A 14,257-nucleotide genomic window follows, 5' to 3' on the forward strand; every position below is an offset into this window, starting at 1 on the left:
TGTAGCATTTCTGTAAATCTAAAATTATTCTAAAATAAAACGTTTATTAAAAAAACATGCAATCTCACGAGGAGACCAATTTACTGAAAATAAAAGATGTCCCCTCTCCCCACCTAAAAAAGTTTTTGAGAGACACAAAGTAAACTGTTCCAGATAAGACTGGGTGCCTGGGCGGTCCTCTGGGAGCTGGTGACTGGTGGGGCTGGGAGGCGGCACTTCAGGGTTCCCTGGGGGTCGAAGGTTGGGGGTGTCTCCATCATCAGACGCTGAAAGAAAGGAACCTGCTGCCATCCCACTGAGCGCTGGGACTGTGGGTACCGTGTCGCCTTCAGCCCCCTCCTGAGAAAGGGAGTCGAGGAGGGCACCTCCAGGGGGGCGGGACCTGCAGCCGCTGTCCCAAGGGCCCATCAATACCCCGAGAGGTGCCAGGGGTGGGACTTGGGTGTCCTGCCCCTCACAAGCTGGCCACTGCCACGTGCGAGTCCCCTGCTCCAAGCTGCGTGGCCCCCAGCTCGGGGCAGGCGGCACCTGTGGGCCCAGACGCGGCCTGGGGTCTTGTCTCGAGGCAGCGGCCCGGCCCTGGGTCTGGTCTCCTCCTCGCACTCTGAGGGGTGCTGTGGCGGGTCTCAGGCCTCATTTGCACCCTGGGACAGAGAGGTCAGTGGCAAGGGGTCCCTCCTGCTCTGAAGATCCCCCTAGCAGCCCCTCAACTCTGAGTTAGGCTCTATGGGGACCCCCATTTCAAAGAGGGGAAACTGAGGCCCGGTGAGGGGAGGTCTAGCCTGAGGTGGGCTGTGAACCTGGGCAGGCAGCGATCCCACAGCCCCTCAACCCTGCCAGGCACAGCCCAGATGGTTGCCCTGGAGTGACTGCCAACCTCACCAAGCCCCCTTCATTGACGTCCCCGAGGGCACCTGCCCGATGTCCCCTGGGGGCTGTCACCGCCGGTAGCGGTAGCGCTTGAAATGGAACCAGAGCTGGAAGATGCCGTTGGCGAACTGGCAGCGGAAGCCGTGGCGGTGCGAGTACTCCCACTCGCGGTTGACGATTTTGAAGGCGATGTCCTCATAGGGCGGCCCCGCGTGGAAACGCAGGATGGCGAAGTCCTTGTTGTCCGAGCAGGTCTCCAGGAAGTACTCGGGCGTGGAGCGCTTGTCGATGAGGTCGGGGTAGAAGATGTTGAACTTGTAGCCCTGAACGATCTTGGGCGGGGGGTTGTCGAAGTCGTAGTGCGTCTGGTTGTACTTGTTCCACTCAAAGCCCGTGTGCACGCGGTTGAAGAAGCGCGGCTTGCGCGGCCGGTACTTGTCGGCCCACAGGTAGGCCTTGCCGGTCAGCGGCATCTCCACGCTGAACTGCGCCTCGTCCTGGCCCATGCCCTCCTTGGCCCGCCGGAAGAAGATGTCCTCTGCGCTCTCACTGGCGTCGCCTGCGGGCGGGGAAGTGCGTTAACCTGGGGCCTCTGTTTCCCCCTGGGTCACAGGCCTCCCTCCCAGGCCCTCTAGCGGGGAATGTGGTTAAGTGCCTCTGGTAGAAGAGGAACAAGTGCGAAATATACCACGCGCCCTGGGCCCGGGGCCATCTGCGCCCGTCACCCTCCTGGGCGGGCACCAGACACGGTGTGTCCCCCTGCAAGTGGCAGGAGCGCCTGGTGGGTAGGGCCCAGCTGTGGGAACCAGCCCCATGTACAACCCACTAGAGGACCCTGGGCAGGGGCCTTTCTGAGACCCAGTTCCTCTGTCCTGGGACCGTGGTGGCACAGGGTGTGCTCTGATAGCTGGTGAAAGCCGCGATCCCTGGCGTGCCCACGGTCAGCAAGCACAGAATGAGCGAATAACCCAGTGAAAGAATAAGCGGATGAACGCACGGGTGCTCGGACCCGCAGAGTGCACAGGGCACCACCAACTCAAGAGGTCTCAGCTGGGGGTGCCAGGCTGGTCCCAGACACCCAGCAGCTGCACCCTGCCCCCCAGCCCGGCTGCCTGGTTCCTGCGGCCCCGCCCCTGCCCTCTGGCCCCACCCCCGCACCTGTGACCTGGAGCTGCTGGCGTGACAGCTGCAGGCGCTGCAGGTCCTCGTCCGGCTCCAGCACGTGCGCGTCCAGCGGTAGCTCGTGCGCCGTGAGCAGCCGCGGGCTGTACTTGCCCGCATCGTAGTCGTCCAGGCTCTGCTGGATCAGGTCCTCCTCCATGAGCACCGCCTCGCCCTCACCCTCGCCCTCGCCCTCTGCCTCTGCCTCGGCCTCTGCCGGCGGGGCAGCCCCATCCCCTTCGGGTTCCACAGGGCCGCCCTCGGAGGAGGGCCCTGGTGGGGTGGGGGGTGCGTCCTCAGGCCCTAGGCTGGGAAGGAGAGAGTGTCTCAGGCCTCAGGCTGGGGAGAGGGGTGGGGAGGGCTGCCACCTCCCGCGGCCCTCCCCCCGCCACCTACCTGGGGCTGGGGGACTGGGGCTCCTGCCTCAGGATGGGGAACAGCGGCTCACTCTCCACGCCCTGCTCCTGCTTCAGCTTGTACAGCTTCTGCCGCAGCACGTCCTGGTGGCGTTCGCGGAGCCTGGGACGCAAGGCTGGGATCACCCTCCCGCTTGCGGGCAAGGGACTCTACACCCCCACCCCCACCGATAGACATTCTCCCACCCCCATTTGCTGGCAGGACCCTGAGGCTGAGAGGGTGGCCATGACTCTGGCCAGAAGTCCTGCTCAGGCCTGGCCAGCCCAGGGTCAAGGATTTCAGCCAGGACAGTGTGACTGAGGGACCCTGGAAAACCATCCCATGACTGGGAGGGGGCAAGTCCCTGTCCCAGGGCACACACACTGGACATGGCCCAAGTGGCCAAGGCTGGGGCGGGACAGGACACTGAGCTGGGGAGGCCAATGACAAATTTAGAGGCCTGCACAGAATACCGCCAGCTACAGACGAGGCGGAGGAGACAGTGTTTACACGAGGGTGCCAAACATGCGGAGAATCTGTATACAGCCAGAGGCCGGAGGGCGCCTGGCCTGTGGCGGAAGGCGGCCAAGCCAGGGGGCCTTGGGGCCTCCTGCAGTGGGCAATGGCCCCAGCAAAACAAAGGCCTGGGGACGGCTGGAGCTAGCAGGTGCTTGTTAGAGAAGGAAGCTGCCCGCGGCCAGTGGGAAGGGCCGCCTGTTTGAGGGGGCACTGGAACATCTCCGGGGCTTTCCTCCCAGGGCCCCGCTGGAGTCTGCGGCTCTGTCCCCCGGGCAAGATGAGGGATGAGCCCAGGGGGGCAGTGCCTGGCGCGGGGCCCTCACCTGGCCCTGGCCATGTGCGCGCGCAGCTGCTGCAGGAGGCTCTCCCAGTAGCCCATGTCCAGGTTGGGGCCGCCGGCGCGGATCTTGCCCTCGATGCCCTGGAAGATGACCTGCAGCTGGTTGTACGTCTTCCCCTTGAAGACCGACTGCACGTCGGAGCTGACTGAGGCGTTGACCCCCTCGCGGCGCTCACCTGCAGTGGGGCGAGGGCCGCTCAGTGCAGGGCTGGGGATCCCTGGTCCTCAGCTTCTCCACTTTGCCCAGCTGCTCCTCCCCCCATCCTGGTCTCCCCTTCACTCATGGGCTTCACTGGTCTCAGGTCACCCCCACCCTGGCTGGACCTTTCTACCGCAGCCGGAGAGGATGTTAAAATGCAGATACCCAGGCCTCGCCCTGGAAGCTTGGACCCCCCAGGCTCGGGGTGGCCGGGTATGGCATTACTAGCCCAAACCACATGGGGCCCCAGGAGGGTGCACTCAGCAGCCACTCTGCAGAATTCAGACCCAGCTGTGTGGTCATGGGCACGTGGCTTACCCTCTCTGGGCCTCGGTTCCCCTCTGTGAGGCTGATAAGAGGCTGAGGAATAAGCCCCTCCTTGCTAGCCCGAGAGGCCCCTGACCTTACGTGCTCTGCCTGTGGCACGCTGGCAGGGCCATGTGGTGCCCTCACCCCATGACCCTGCCCCTTGTTCCTCCTGCCACCCTGGCTTCCTTGTTGTGAATCAGAGACGCCAACCCCACCCCTACCACCCCAGGGCCTTTGCACATGCCCTGCTCCCTACCAGCAGCCCAGTCTTCTCCTTCCCACTCACCTCCTGACTTCCACTCCCCTCAGTGCTCAGCGAGAACACCCTCCCACTGGGAAGCCCCCCAGCTACCACCCATCGACGGGGACCCCTTGAGATTCACAGCTTCCCAGGGCAGGCACTTGTCGGACTCTGCTGCCACATCCCTAGCACTGTGCCGGCCCACAAGCAGCTCAGGACGTAGCTTCTGGGGGTGAGGAGAGGTGACTCGTGCATGCCTCCTGCCCCAAAACTGCCTTCTCCAACCCCTGCAGGTGGCAGTGTGATAAGAGCTCACACCCAGATCACAGGGGTTCGGACAGTGCCGAGGGGACCTGGGTCCCCTCCAGCAATCACCCAGGGACCCTGGAATCAGCACCCAGAGCTTCAGCCCCAGATTCCGTGGCAGAGCCCCGGGGCAGCGGCCTGGGCCTCTGGCCAAGCAGAGTGTAGCTCTGCTCTCTCTCAAACAGGACAGTGACAACCAGGCAGAAAGCCCTGTGGGCGCTCCTCCCATGACATGGACCACGGCCTTGTCAGCCTTTACAGGAAGCCAGGTCTGGACGCTGCTGCGTCCCTGGATGTCTCTGGAACAGCCCCCATCAAAGCTCCACTGGATCCGCTGCGATGTGTTTCTGGGGGACCCTGTCTGGGCTGGGAGGAACTTGGTTCAGCTGCGACGGAGACCCACTTTCTACCGCACACCCTACTGGGCGGCCAGAATTTTCTATCAATAGCTCCAAAAAGAAAACCCCAAGGCCCAATTTAATTCAAAAAGCCAAAGCCAGGGCTCTGTTGCTCTCCTGGGGTGGAGAGCAGACTCAAGACCCCTCAGCTCCCACCTTTCCCCAGACATTACGCTGAAGGGAGAATCGGAACACAAAAAACTCTCTGGGGACACCCAACGCCACCTGGGGTCCCAAACTGCAATCCCTCAGGGGAGAGTGAGCAGAGAGCGGCTGGTGTGCAGATGGGAGCAGGGGACAGAGAATGGTGAGAGAAGGCTCCGTGCAGTGACCGGGCCCACGGAAGCTGGCAGGAGGGGCCCAGGGACTTTGGCACCAGGGGATAGACAGAAATGTTCCTCCAGACTGTGTGACAGCCACCGGGGCGGGGTCTCTCGTCTTCTGCAGGCAAACGCCCTGCCCCCAGCATTCTCTAACCAGCCCCACCGCTGCCAGCGCGAGCCCAGAAAGACCTTCCGGACACACATTTCTGACATCAGAGAACTCTCCTTCCTTTCTCTGGAAGTTACTGGAAGATGCTGAGAGGGCTAAGCGTGGGACAGGATGGGCTGAGTGAACTCTGGGAGGAACAAAACTTTGTTTAAAACATGAAAGAAGCTGGATGCGGCGGCTCACGCCTGTAATCCCAGCACTTTGGGAGGGCAGGGTGGGAGGGTCGCTTGGGCCCAGCTGCTGTGAGCTATGATGACGCCATTGCACTCCAGCCTGGGTGGAAAACACCAAAGATGTCGATCTTTTTCCTAAGAGAAAGGAAACTGTCACTGACCGCTCTGTCTAAACAATGAACGGTATTTACCCAGGCCCCTGGGGACGGTAAGCGCTACCAGGCACACGTGGCAGTTGATGCCCGAGAGAGGGGCCGAGGGAAGGACGCAGTTAGAGCAGCTGCTCCGGGCTGGGATTTAGGGGTTTTTAGAACAGGGGGTCTCACCCATGACCACTCTGCCTCTCAGGGGACACTGAGCCATGTCTGATGACATTTGTGGTTGTCATGACTAGGGGGTGGTCCTGGCACGGCGGGTGGAGACAGGGACGCTGCTCAGCATCCCGCAGTGCCCAGGACGACCTAGCCCCAGTGTCCACAGGGCTTTAGAGCGTGTCCCCTTGAGAACAAGTGCGTGCAATCACTGAGATGAAAAGGAAACTTGATTTAAAAAGCCCGCCAGGGCCGGGCACGGTGGCTCACGCCTGTAATCCCACCACTCTGGGAGGCCGAGGCGGGAGGATCGCTTGAGGTCAGGAGTTCAAGACCAGCCTAAGCAAGAGTGAGACCCCGTCTCTACTAAAAATAGAAAAAATTAGCTGGCCAACTAAAAATAGAAACAAAAAATGAGCCAAGCTTGGTGGTGGCACCTGCAGTCCCAACTACTCAGGAGGCTGAGGCAGAAGGATCCCTTGAGCCCAGGAATTTGATGTTGCTGTGAGCTAGGCTGACACCACGGCACTCCAGCCTGCATGACAGAGCGAGACTCTGTCTCAAAAAAATAAAATAAAATAAAATAAAAGTAGAAAGCCTGTCTGGCTGAGGGGACACGAAAACGACCCACCTGAGGAGGAAGCACCTGGATCAGATCCTAGCCATGTGGAGCAGCTCTGCTTCCACTGGAACATCCAGAGCCGCTGTGACCGCTGAGCCCAAGCAGAGCAGCCCGTGGGGACACTCCTGGGATGCTGGCACTGCCTGGTCAGCAGTTATGGGCAGCCAAGTCCCGGCTGCTGTGCTTTGGGCCCCGGGACAAGAGCCCTGGAGGGAGCCCCACACTGGCGGGAAAGCCCCTCACTGGGCCACTGTGCCCACTATCCCCTGGTGGCCTGCCCACACAGGGGTGGGCTTGAGAGGGGCCATGGACACCCTAGATGGGGAAACTGAGGCCCTTGGAAGGTACTGGCTCCTATAGCAAGTCTGAGGCTCCTGATAGAACCACCTAGGCCTCCACAGCTCCCACCAGACCCCCAAGAGCACGCCTGGTGGCTCTGGTCCCCTGGCCCTGTGGTTACCTGGGCCCTTGCCCGAGGCCTCCAGCTTGCGGAGCTTGGCGATCTCGTCCTCGGTGATGGTAGTCATGTCCCGCCAGAAGTCCGCATTCTTGCCCTGCTCCAGCTCCATGTACACCTGGGCAGGGGCGGGGGGCAGAGTCAGGGTGGTGCGAGCCCTGCCCTCGGGCATGGGTGCAGCAGGCAGTGGAGCTAGTGGTACCTGGATGTCCTCTAGCAGGTCCTCCATGTCGGCCACGGTGAGGCCATTCAGGAAGGTGTAGGGCTCATGCATCTCCACAGCCAGGTCGTCGTCTTCGGCGCTGATGTACTTGGCCAGCAGGTCAATGGGCTTGGCCCGCCCGTCCCGGATGCGGATCTTGGAGCTGTGGGGACAGGGGCGGCGGTGTCAGAGCTGGGGGGACACCCTCCCTCATGAACACACGGGTCAGAGGCTGGCCCTGGTCTCCCAAGGGAGCCCCTTGACTGGGCAGGCCTGAGCTGGGAGGAGCCTCAGATGCCATTAAGTGTGAGCCCTTTGCTGGGACCGGTGCAGTGGGCTGGCAGCATGGCACCGCTGGGCCAGGGCCAGGCAGAAACCCACGAGTGAGGGAGCTGCGGGTTCTAGCCACAGTGACAGCAGTGCAAAGGCCCTGGGGTGAGTATGAGCTTGCCGTGCGGGGTCCAGGCGGCTAGGGGGGCCCCCACACACCGCAGCTTGGCCTGTTGGAGGTGGAAGTTGTCCTCTTGCTCCTCCCATGTCTTAAAGTGCTCGGCCTCCTTCTCTCGCTGTAGCATCTCCAGCTCCTGCTCCCGCATGGCCTTCTCCCGCTCACGTTCCAGCCGCAGCTGCTTCACCTGGGGGCGCACGAGGAGGCTGAAGGTGGGGCGGGGTGGCTGTGTAGACGCATGACGGGGTCCTCTGCTGCCCTCGCAGGCCATGGGTCTGCTGGGGTTGGGGTATAGACCCAGACCCGGCCCTGCCCACTTGTCCTGGGCATAGGGGTTGGTCCAGGGACACCTGGGACAGGAGGTGCCCTCTCTCTGCAGGAGGCTCAGCAGCTGGGAGTGGCTGGGCCATTCCAGCCACCTTCAGGGGGCATCTGAGCATGGAGCCCAGAGGACACAGAGCCCAGATGGGAGGGAAACGGCCCCTGAATCCAGCCATGCCTGAAGCCTGCTCCCTGGGACTTCCCTCGTAAGCCAGCTCTGTGTTGCCTGGCCTCTGGGCCCTGGAAAGGGAAGCCTGGTACAGCACAGAGTGAGGCTCCCACCTTCTGCAGCTCTAGCCGGTTGTCCTCCTGGATCCTCTTGTTGCGCTCCTTCAGCTCCTTCTCCTCCAGATGGCCAATCCCCTTCTTCTCCAGGGCCTGCGGGGCAGCGCTGCTGAGCACAGACTCTGCCCCATCCGGCCCTGCCACTGCCCCAGGGAGCCATCCACACCCCCCACCCCGGGAGTGCGAGTGGCCAATGCAGAGGAGCGAGCTCCCTGTGGCCACATGTCTTCTCACTGCCACCCCAATGCACTCAGAGCACACAGATGGGACCCCACCGTGGGTGAGACATGGCGAAGACACAGAACAGAGGCACCAGCCTCCCCAGTGGGAACTGTGGCTGCCATCGCCAGGAGGGTCTGGCCCGGGACCTGGTGACCCTGTTTTACATGGGAGCCCCGCAGTGGTGCTGTGAGGGTCATGCCCTCAGTGAGTGGGAACCCCCGACCGAGTGTGGGGAGGCCAGGGGTGACAGGTGAAGGAGGACGCATGGGAACCAACCTTGCCTGGGTCACCACAAGCGGGAGGAAGAGGCTCCCACACTCCCAGGCCACGGGGCAGCCCCCGCCAACAGGGGCATCTTCTCTCTCCATGTCCTCACTTGAAGGCGGATGCATGGGGCATGGGGGCTGCACCTGGTCACCCGGCCCCAGCCTGGAGACCCCACACCCTTGACATCATCTCGTGGTGGCTGCCCAAGCCTAGCACTGAGCCCCGTGCCCCTCACCCATCCCTCCCAGGGGCTCTCAGGATCCCACGGAAAACAAGCCTTCAGGGCAACTAAGGCTGGCTAGCTGGGGACCACCCCACGGATGCTTGGGCCACTCCATGGTCTCCCCAGGCCCACCTGGGCCACCACCACTCAGGCTAACGGTGGCCACACTTCCCACCTCCATACTGCAGAGAAGGGCAGCTGAAGGCACGGGTGCAGGCCCAGGGCCCGCTGTGGCACCCAGCACGTGGCAGGCACGAGACACGAGTGTAGTGCTAAGTCCTGCGAGGCAGCACCCTGACAAAGGGTAGTGGGGGCCCTGTGTCAGCTGTGACCTGAAAGGTGAGAAGGAACAGCCCTGGCGGGAAGAGGGGAGTGTCCAGACAGACAGAGATTGCTGTGTTCAAGACACCAGTAAGAAGCCACCTGGGGATGTCACGGCTTCCAACTGTGCGAGCACAAAGCCAGTGTGGGCCTGCTCCCTCTGCCCTCCCTCCGCCCTCCACTGGGGGGCGCTGCTGTGGGTTGAACTGTGTCCCCCACAAAGACACGTCACCACCGTACCAACCCCTGTGAGCTGTGACTGTGACCTTATTTGGAATTGGGTCTTTGTGGATGCTGGCTGGTGAGGATGAGGTCACCCCCGAGGAGGATGGGCCCTGATCCAGTGACTGGCGTCCTTATAAGAGGGAAACTCAGACACGGGAAAGAGAAGGCTGCGTGAGGACGCAGATACGGGGGAGACGGCTGAGCACTGAGCGACACCCAGGCTTTGCCAGCAGCCACCAGAAGCCGGGAGAGGCAGGAAGAATCCTCCTCCTGAGCCCTTGGAGGGAGCTTGCCCCTGTGAACACCCTGATTTCAGACTTCTGGGCCCCCAGAACTGAGAGATGATAAATTCTATTGTTTTTCTTTATTTTTTTGAGACAGAGTCTCACTCTGTCACCCAGACTAGAGTGTAGTGGCATCATCACAGCTCACTGCAGCCTCGAACTCCTGGGCTCAAGCGATCCTCCCGCCTCAGCCTCCTGAGTAGCTAGGACTACAGGTGCCACCACAACTGGCTAATTGTTCTTATTTTTTGTAGAGACGGGGTCTTGCTATGTTGCCCAGGCTGGTCTTGAACTCCTGGGCTCAAGTGATCCTTCTGCTTCGGCCTCCCAGAGTGCTGGGATTACAGTGTGAGCCACCGCGCCTGGCCAATTCTGTTGTTTTAAGCCGTGTGCCTGAGGCTGGTGCAGGATGAAATGACCAGCTCAGAGATGCCACAGGGCCCGTAATCGTGGAACCCTGTTTTGGGCGTGTGACGCTAAGAACCTGTTCTCCAGTCACATCTGAGGCTGGGCTGGTGTTCTGGGCAAAGACTGACTCTCACACTGCAAGAGACTGTTAATGGCAGCAAGGCTGACGGTGACAGAAACTGGTGTGTGGGCACGCGTGTATGTAAAAGGAACTCTTTCACGACAGAGCACAGGCTGGGAGTGTCCGCTGTGAGTGCTAGGGGCTCTCTAACCGGAAGAAACTGTGCAGAGTACACAAAACAGAAGTCCTTAGAGAGGGAGGAAGGCCTGGGGACAGTGCGGTCCCAGCCTTCGAGACAGGAGCTGCTCACCTTGCTCCAGATGAAGGTGCCCAGGAGGTTGTTGTCTCCGAAGGGGTTGTCGGTGTTGGTATAGCCCATGTACTCCTCGCCCCAGCCCATCTTCTCTCGCTTCTTCCGCTCCTTGGCCTCCTTCTTGGCGAGCCGCCGGGCCCGCTTCTCCTCGGGCGTCTCGAAGGCCTTCATCAGCTCCTCCTGCTGCTTCCGCTCCTCGCGCAGCCGCAGCCGCTCCTGCAAGCTCTGCTCGTGGCTCAGGGCGGCCGCTGCAGCCCGGGGGCTCTGGCAGCGCCCTGTGGATGTGGAGTTGGATCCCGAGGAGCCTGGGGACCAAGAGCGTGCGCGCCGGTGGCGAGCCCATGAACCTCGCTGCTCCTCATCCGAGTCAGACTGAGAGGACTGGTCCCTCGAGCGCCATCGTGGTGGCGGGGGGCTCCGGCTGCGCCTCCCAGGCCGCTGCCATGGTTCTTCCTCTGAATCTGACCTGCAGAGAGGATCCCCAAAGACCTGCTTAGTGCCTGCTGCTCTGTCACCTGTTCGATAGATGCTTACTGGGTGCCTGCAAGGAGCCAGGTGTTGTTCTAGGTTCTGAGGACACAGCAGTGCCCAAAACATTGATGTCTCCTGCCCTTCCTGGGCTCACGGTCCAGTACGTCCCACCAAGGAAGACGTCAATAAATAAACATACGGTGTCACACCAGAAACATGAGCCAAAACAGCGATGTGGGACCATGGGGGTGGGCTGCACGTTACAGAGGGCAGAGAGGGCCTCTCTGGGGAGGCGACATTGAGCGGAGCCCTGGAAGAACTAGGGGACACAGCTATGGGAGGACCTGGAGGAAGAGCATTTAAGGCAGAGGGAACAGCGAGGGGGCCCATGTGGCTAGGACAGAGTGGGGGTGGGTGGGAGGAGGTACGGGCGGAAGTCTAACTGGGGTCACCAGTGCAGAAGTTATACGGGTACAAACCAGAGGACCTGACTACATCTGAGCTGTCAAGGGAGGGCTTCTCAGGTGGCAGTAGTGTTTAAATTGGTCCTATAGGATGGGCAGGAGTCAGGTGGGGTAAAACTGGTAAGAGCAGGGAATGGTGTGTGCAAGCCCCTAGGGATGGAGTCTTTAATGGTCAGGGGTCTTTGAATGTAGAGAACAAGTACCAAATATTTTGTTAAATGCTTGTATCAAAAAAATCTAACCTATGCAAACCAATCACTTTGGAGCTCTTAAATACTGACCACAAACTCGATCAAATTTTCATAAACAGTATCAACTGTGATTACGTTATCTCACGAGGCTAATCACCACAAATAACTCAAATACCAGAAAAACAGTAGACCAAAAAACACAAAGATGGTATTAACATGACTTACTGCTATACTTGAGCCAATATTAATATATCAACAGCTGGGGCTTAAACAAGAGTCAGCAAACTTTTTTTATATAAAGAACAAGACAGTAAAAACTTTAGGGGTTTGCAGGCCATACGGTCTAAGACACAACCGTTCAACTCTGCTGTTCTATCACAAAAGCAGCCGTGGACAGTACATAAACAAGTAAGCATGGGTGTGTTCCAATGAAACTTCACTTCTGGACACTAAAACTTGAATTCTGTATAATTCTCACGTGTCATAGAATATGTGTCAACTTTTGATACCTCTCCCTCTACTCTCATTTAAAAATGTAAAAATGATTCTTGGTTCACAGACTGTGCAGTTTGCCGAACCCTGGTTTAAACCATCTTTTCGTTAACTCCATTCTGTTACTTATATCTTCCTGGAAATTCCCGAGGTGGCAATGACCTTACCAGACTTGGAAGGAAAAGCCACCTTGTGAACTTACCACGAAGCTGTGTTTTTACTGCAGCCACTCTGGCTGAAGTCCTGTGCACATCTTGAGAACACACGTTAACATGGGCCAGAGCAGGGCAGGACTGGCCTGAGTGTCACAGCCACTAACGGGCTGAGCCAAAACTGGGACTCAGGTCTGGGAGTCAGTCCCTCGTCACCAAGCTGGTTACTCTGTACCAGCATAGACTCCAGGCATGTCTGGCAGGTACCTTATCTCCAGAAGAAAAGGACTGTGGGCTGTGGGGAAGCTGAGACTCAGGCCCAAGGAGTCAACAGTGTGTTCTGCCACCTGTCCCCGCCTCTTCCTTCTCACTCCACCTCCGTTTACAAGTGTCCTCACCTCTACTTCCGAAATCCCTCTCCAATCTACCCACTTGCCCACTGTGCCTCCCTCTCACCAAGGCTGCCTTCATCTTGTCTGTATCACCCTCCTCCCTAGTGCCGCTCTTGCCTACCCCAGTCCTTCCTCCACCTGGAAGCCAGAGAAGGGGTGCAAAAGTGAGCCAAACCACATCACTCTCCCGCTCAAAGTCCTCTCACGGCTCCCCATTTCCCTCTGAGTAACGATCAAACTTGGCCATGGCACGCAGGGATCTATGTGATCTGCTCCGCGCCGCCTCGCTCACTCCGTTCCTCGCCTTCCCCTGCAACCACCAGGTGTCCGGCCGGGAGCGCCTCTCGCTTTCCCTTCCGCTGCCTAGTTAATTCCGACTGCTCAGACGCCCCTCTCCAGGAAAGCCTCCCTGACTAAGTCGGGACCCTGCTGTCTCCCCGAGCTCTCCATCCCTGGGTCCGGAGGTCCAGAGGGCAGGAGCCGGGTCCCCGACGCGGCCCCCGCAGCGACCCCACCTGCAGTCTCGGCTCCGCCGCCTCCGTCTGCGCCGTCGCTCGTCCTCCCGGCGCCGCCGGGCTCGCCGCCCATGGCCCCCGCTTCGGCTCCGGCTCCGGCTCCGACTTCCGCTCTGGCTCCGTCGCCTTCGGGCCCTGCGACCCGCGGACCGCGAGCGCGAGCGTGTGTCCCGACCCATCGGGTGGGACGGTGTCCGCGGCGCGGACACAAACAGCCGGGACCTACGTCGGGGGCCTTCCCCGGTGGCGGCGCGCGCCGGGCTGCCCTGTCCGCGCCTGAGAAGGGAAAGAGGAACCCACCCCGCCGGCCCAGCCCTCGGGGCTCCAATGCCCTGGACCCTCCCCTCTGTCTGCAACTGTGGCCCGTATGATGGTCTCGGTCGGACTGTCCACTCCGGGATGGGGGCGTCGCCCTTCAGGCAGTGCTGGAGGCAGCCGCAGGAGGGTCCTCGCCCGTCAGGGGGCCTGAGGAACTGCGGGCGGGGCCAAGGCAAACCAGAAACTGTGGGCGGGCGGACCTTGGAGAGGCGGGACCAGGAAGAGGCGGATCCAGACAGGGGGCGGGCCTCCGTGGGCAAGGCCAGGGGCGTGGCCAAGGGAGGCGTGTCCGGGGATTGAAAGGAAGGCGGGAAACCGGGAAGGTGGTGGGTTCCAGGCAGCTCCGGAGCGGGTAGTGGGCGGGAGCGGGAACGGAAACTGAGTCTTACATGCTGGGCTATGAGCCTCATCGTTATGCCCCACCACCTGCCCATAAATACCTATGTATTTCGGGAGTTTAGCTTTTTTAAAAAAACACCTTGGATAACTCCTGGATTCCCTATCACCCCGTTTGTAGGTGGGAAACTGAGGCTTGGAGAGGGAAAGTCACTGTAACATCTGCCTTCCTAACCCAGGTGCGCCACCGCCACCACCCCCTGACCCAGTTCTAAACACACGGGGCTGGGAGTGCCCGTGCTTGGAAGATGGTATTTAATGATTTAAGCTAACTTTTAAAAATGGTTATTTTAAAAAATGCAACTTCATAACACTTCCCCTAAACGCTGGCTTTGTGTCCTGTGCTTGGTGTGAAGGTGAGATCGGAAACGTCCCTGCCGCTGTCAGGAAGGACCCTGCTGGTCGTGGGAGGTGGGTTGTCATGGTGACAGATGGCCCAGACTGGGAGGAGAGCCTGGCCCATGATTTTAAAACTTCGGCTGCGTCCCTGCA

General features: G+C 60.3%; 1 protein-coding gene across 1 annotated transcript; it reads right to left on the reverse strand.

Moving 5' to 3' along the window:
* Positions 1–24: 24 nt before the first annotated feature.
* On the reverse strand, positions 25–13,277 carry CACTIN (cactin, spliceosome C complex subunit). Its single transcript, XM_045544782.1, has 10 exons — positions 13,052–13,277; positions 10,372–10,840; positions 8,048–8,143; positions 7,486–7,631; positions 6,997–7,159; positions 6,798–6,912; positions 3,270–3,462; positions 2,428–2,550; positions 2,029–2,339; positions 25–1,429 (listed from the first exon to the last, which is right to left on the reverse strand). Exons 1-10 carry the CDS (start codon positions 13,228–13,230, stop codon positions 939–941), a joined length of 2,286 nt encoding a protein of 761 aa, XP_045400738.1. The 5' UTR covers positions 13,231–13,277; the 3' UTR covers positions 25–938.
* Between the last annotated feature and the right edge of the window lie 980 nt (positions 13,278–14,257).

This window comes from Lemur catta, chromosome 1, assembly GCF_020740605.2.
Source record: "Lemur catta isolate mLemCat1 chromosome 1, mLemCat1.pri, whole genome shotgun sequence".
Classification (NCBI taxonomy): Eukaryota; Metazoa; Chordata; class Mammalia; order Primates; family Lemuridae; genus Lemur; species Lemur catta.

Coding starts and splice junctions, on each gene's coding strand:
- CACTIN (XM_045544782.1), bottom strand. CDS start 13,230: ATGGGTCGGGACACACGCTCGCGCTCGCGGTCCGCGGGTCGCAGGGCC. Junction 7,160..7,485: donor CTCCAACAGGCCAAGCTGCG/GTGTGTGGGGGC, acceptor CTGTCCCCACAG/CTCCAAGATCCGCATCCGGG. Junction 6,913..6,996: donor ACCTGCTAGAGGACATCCAG/GTACCACTAGCT, acceptor GCCCCTGCCCAG/GTGTACATGGAGCTGGAGCA.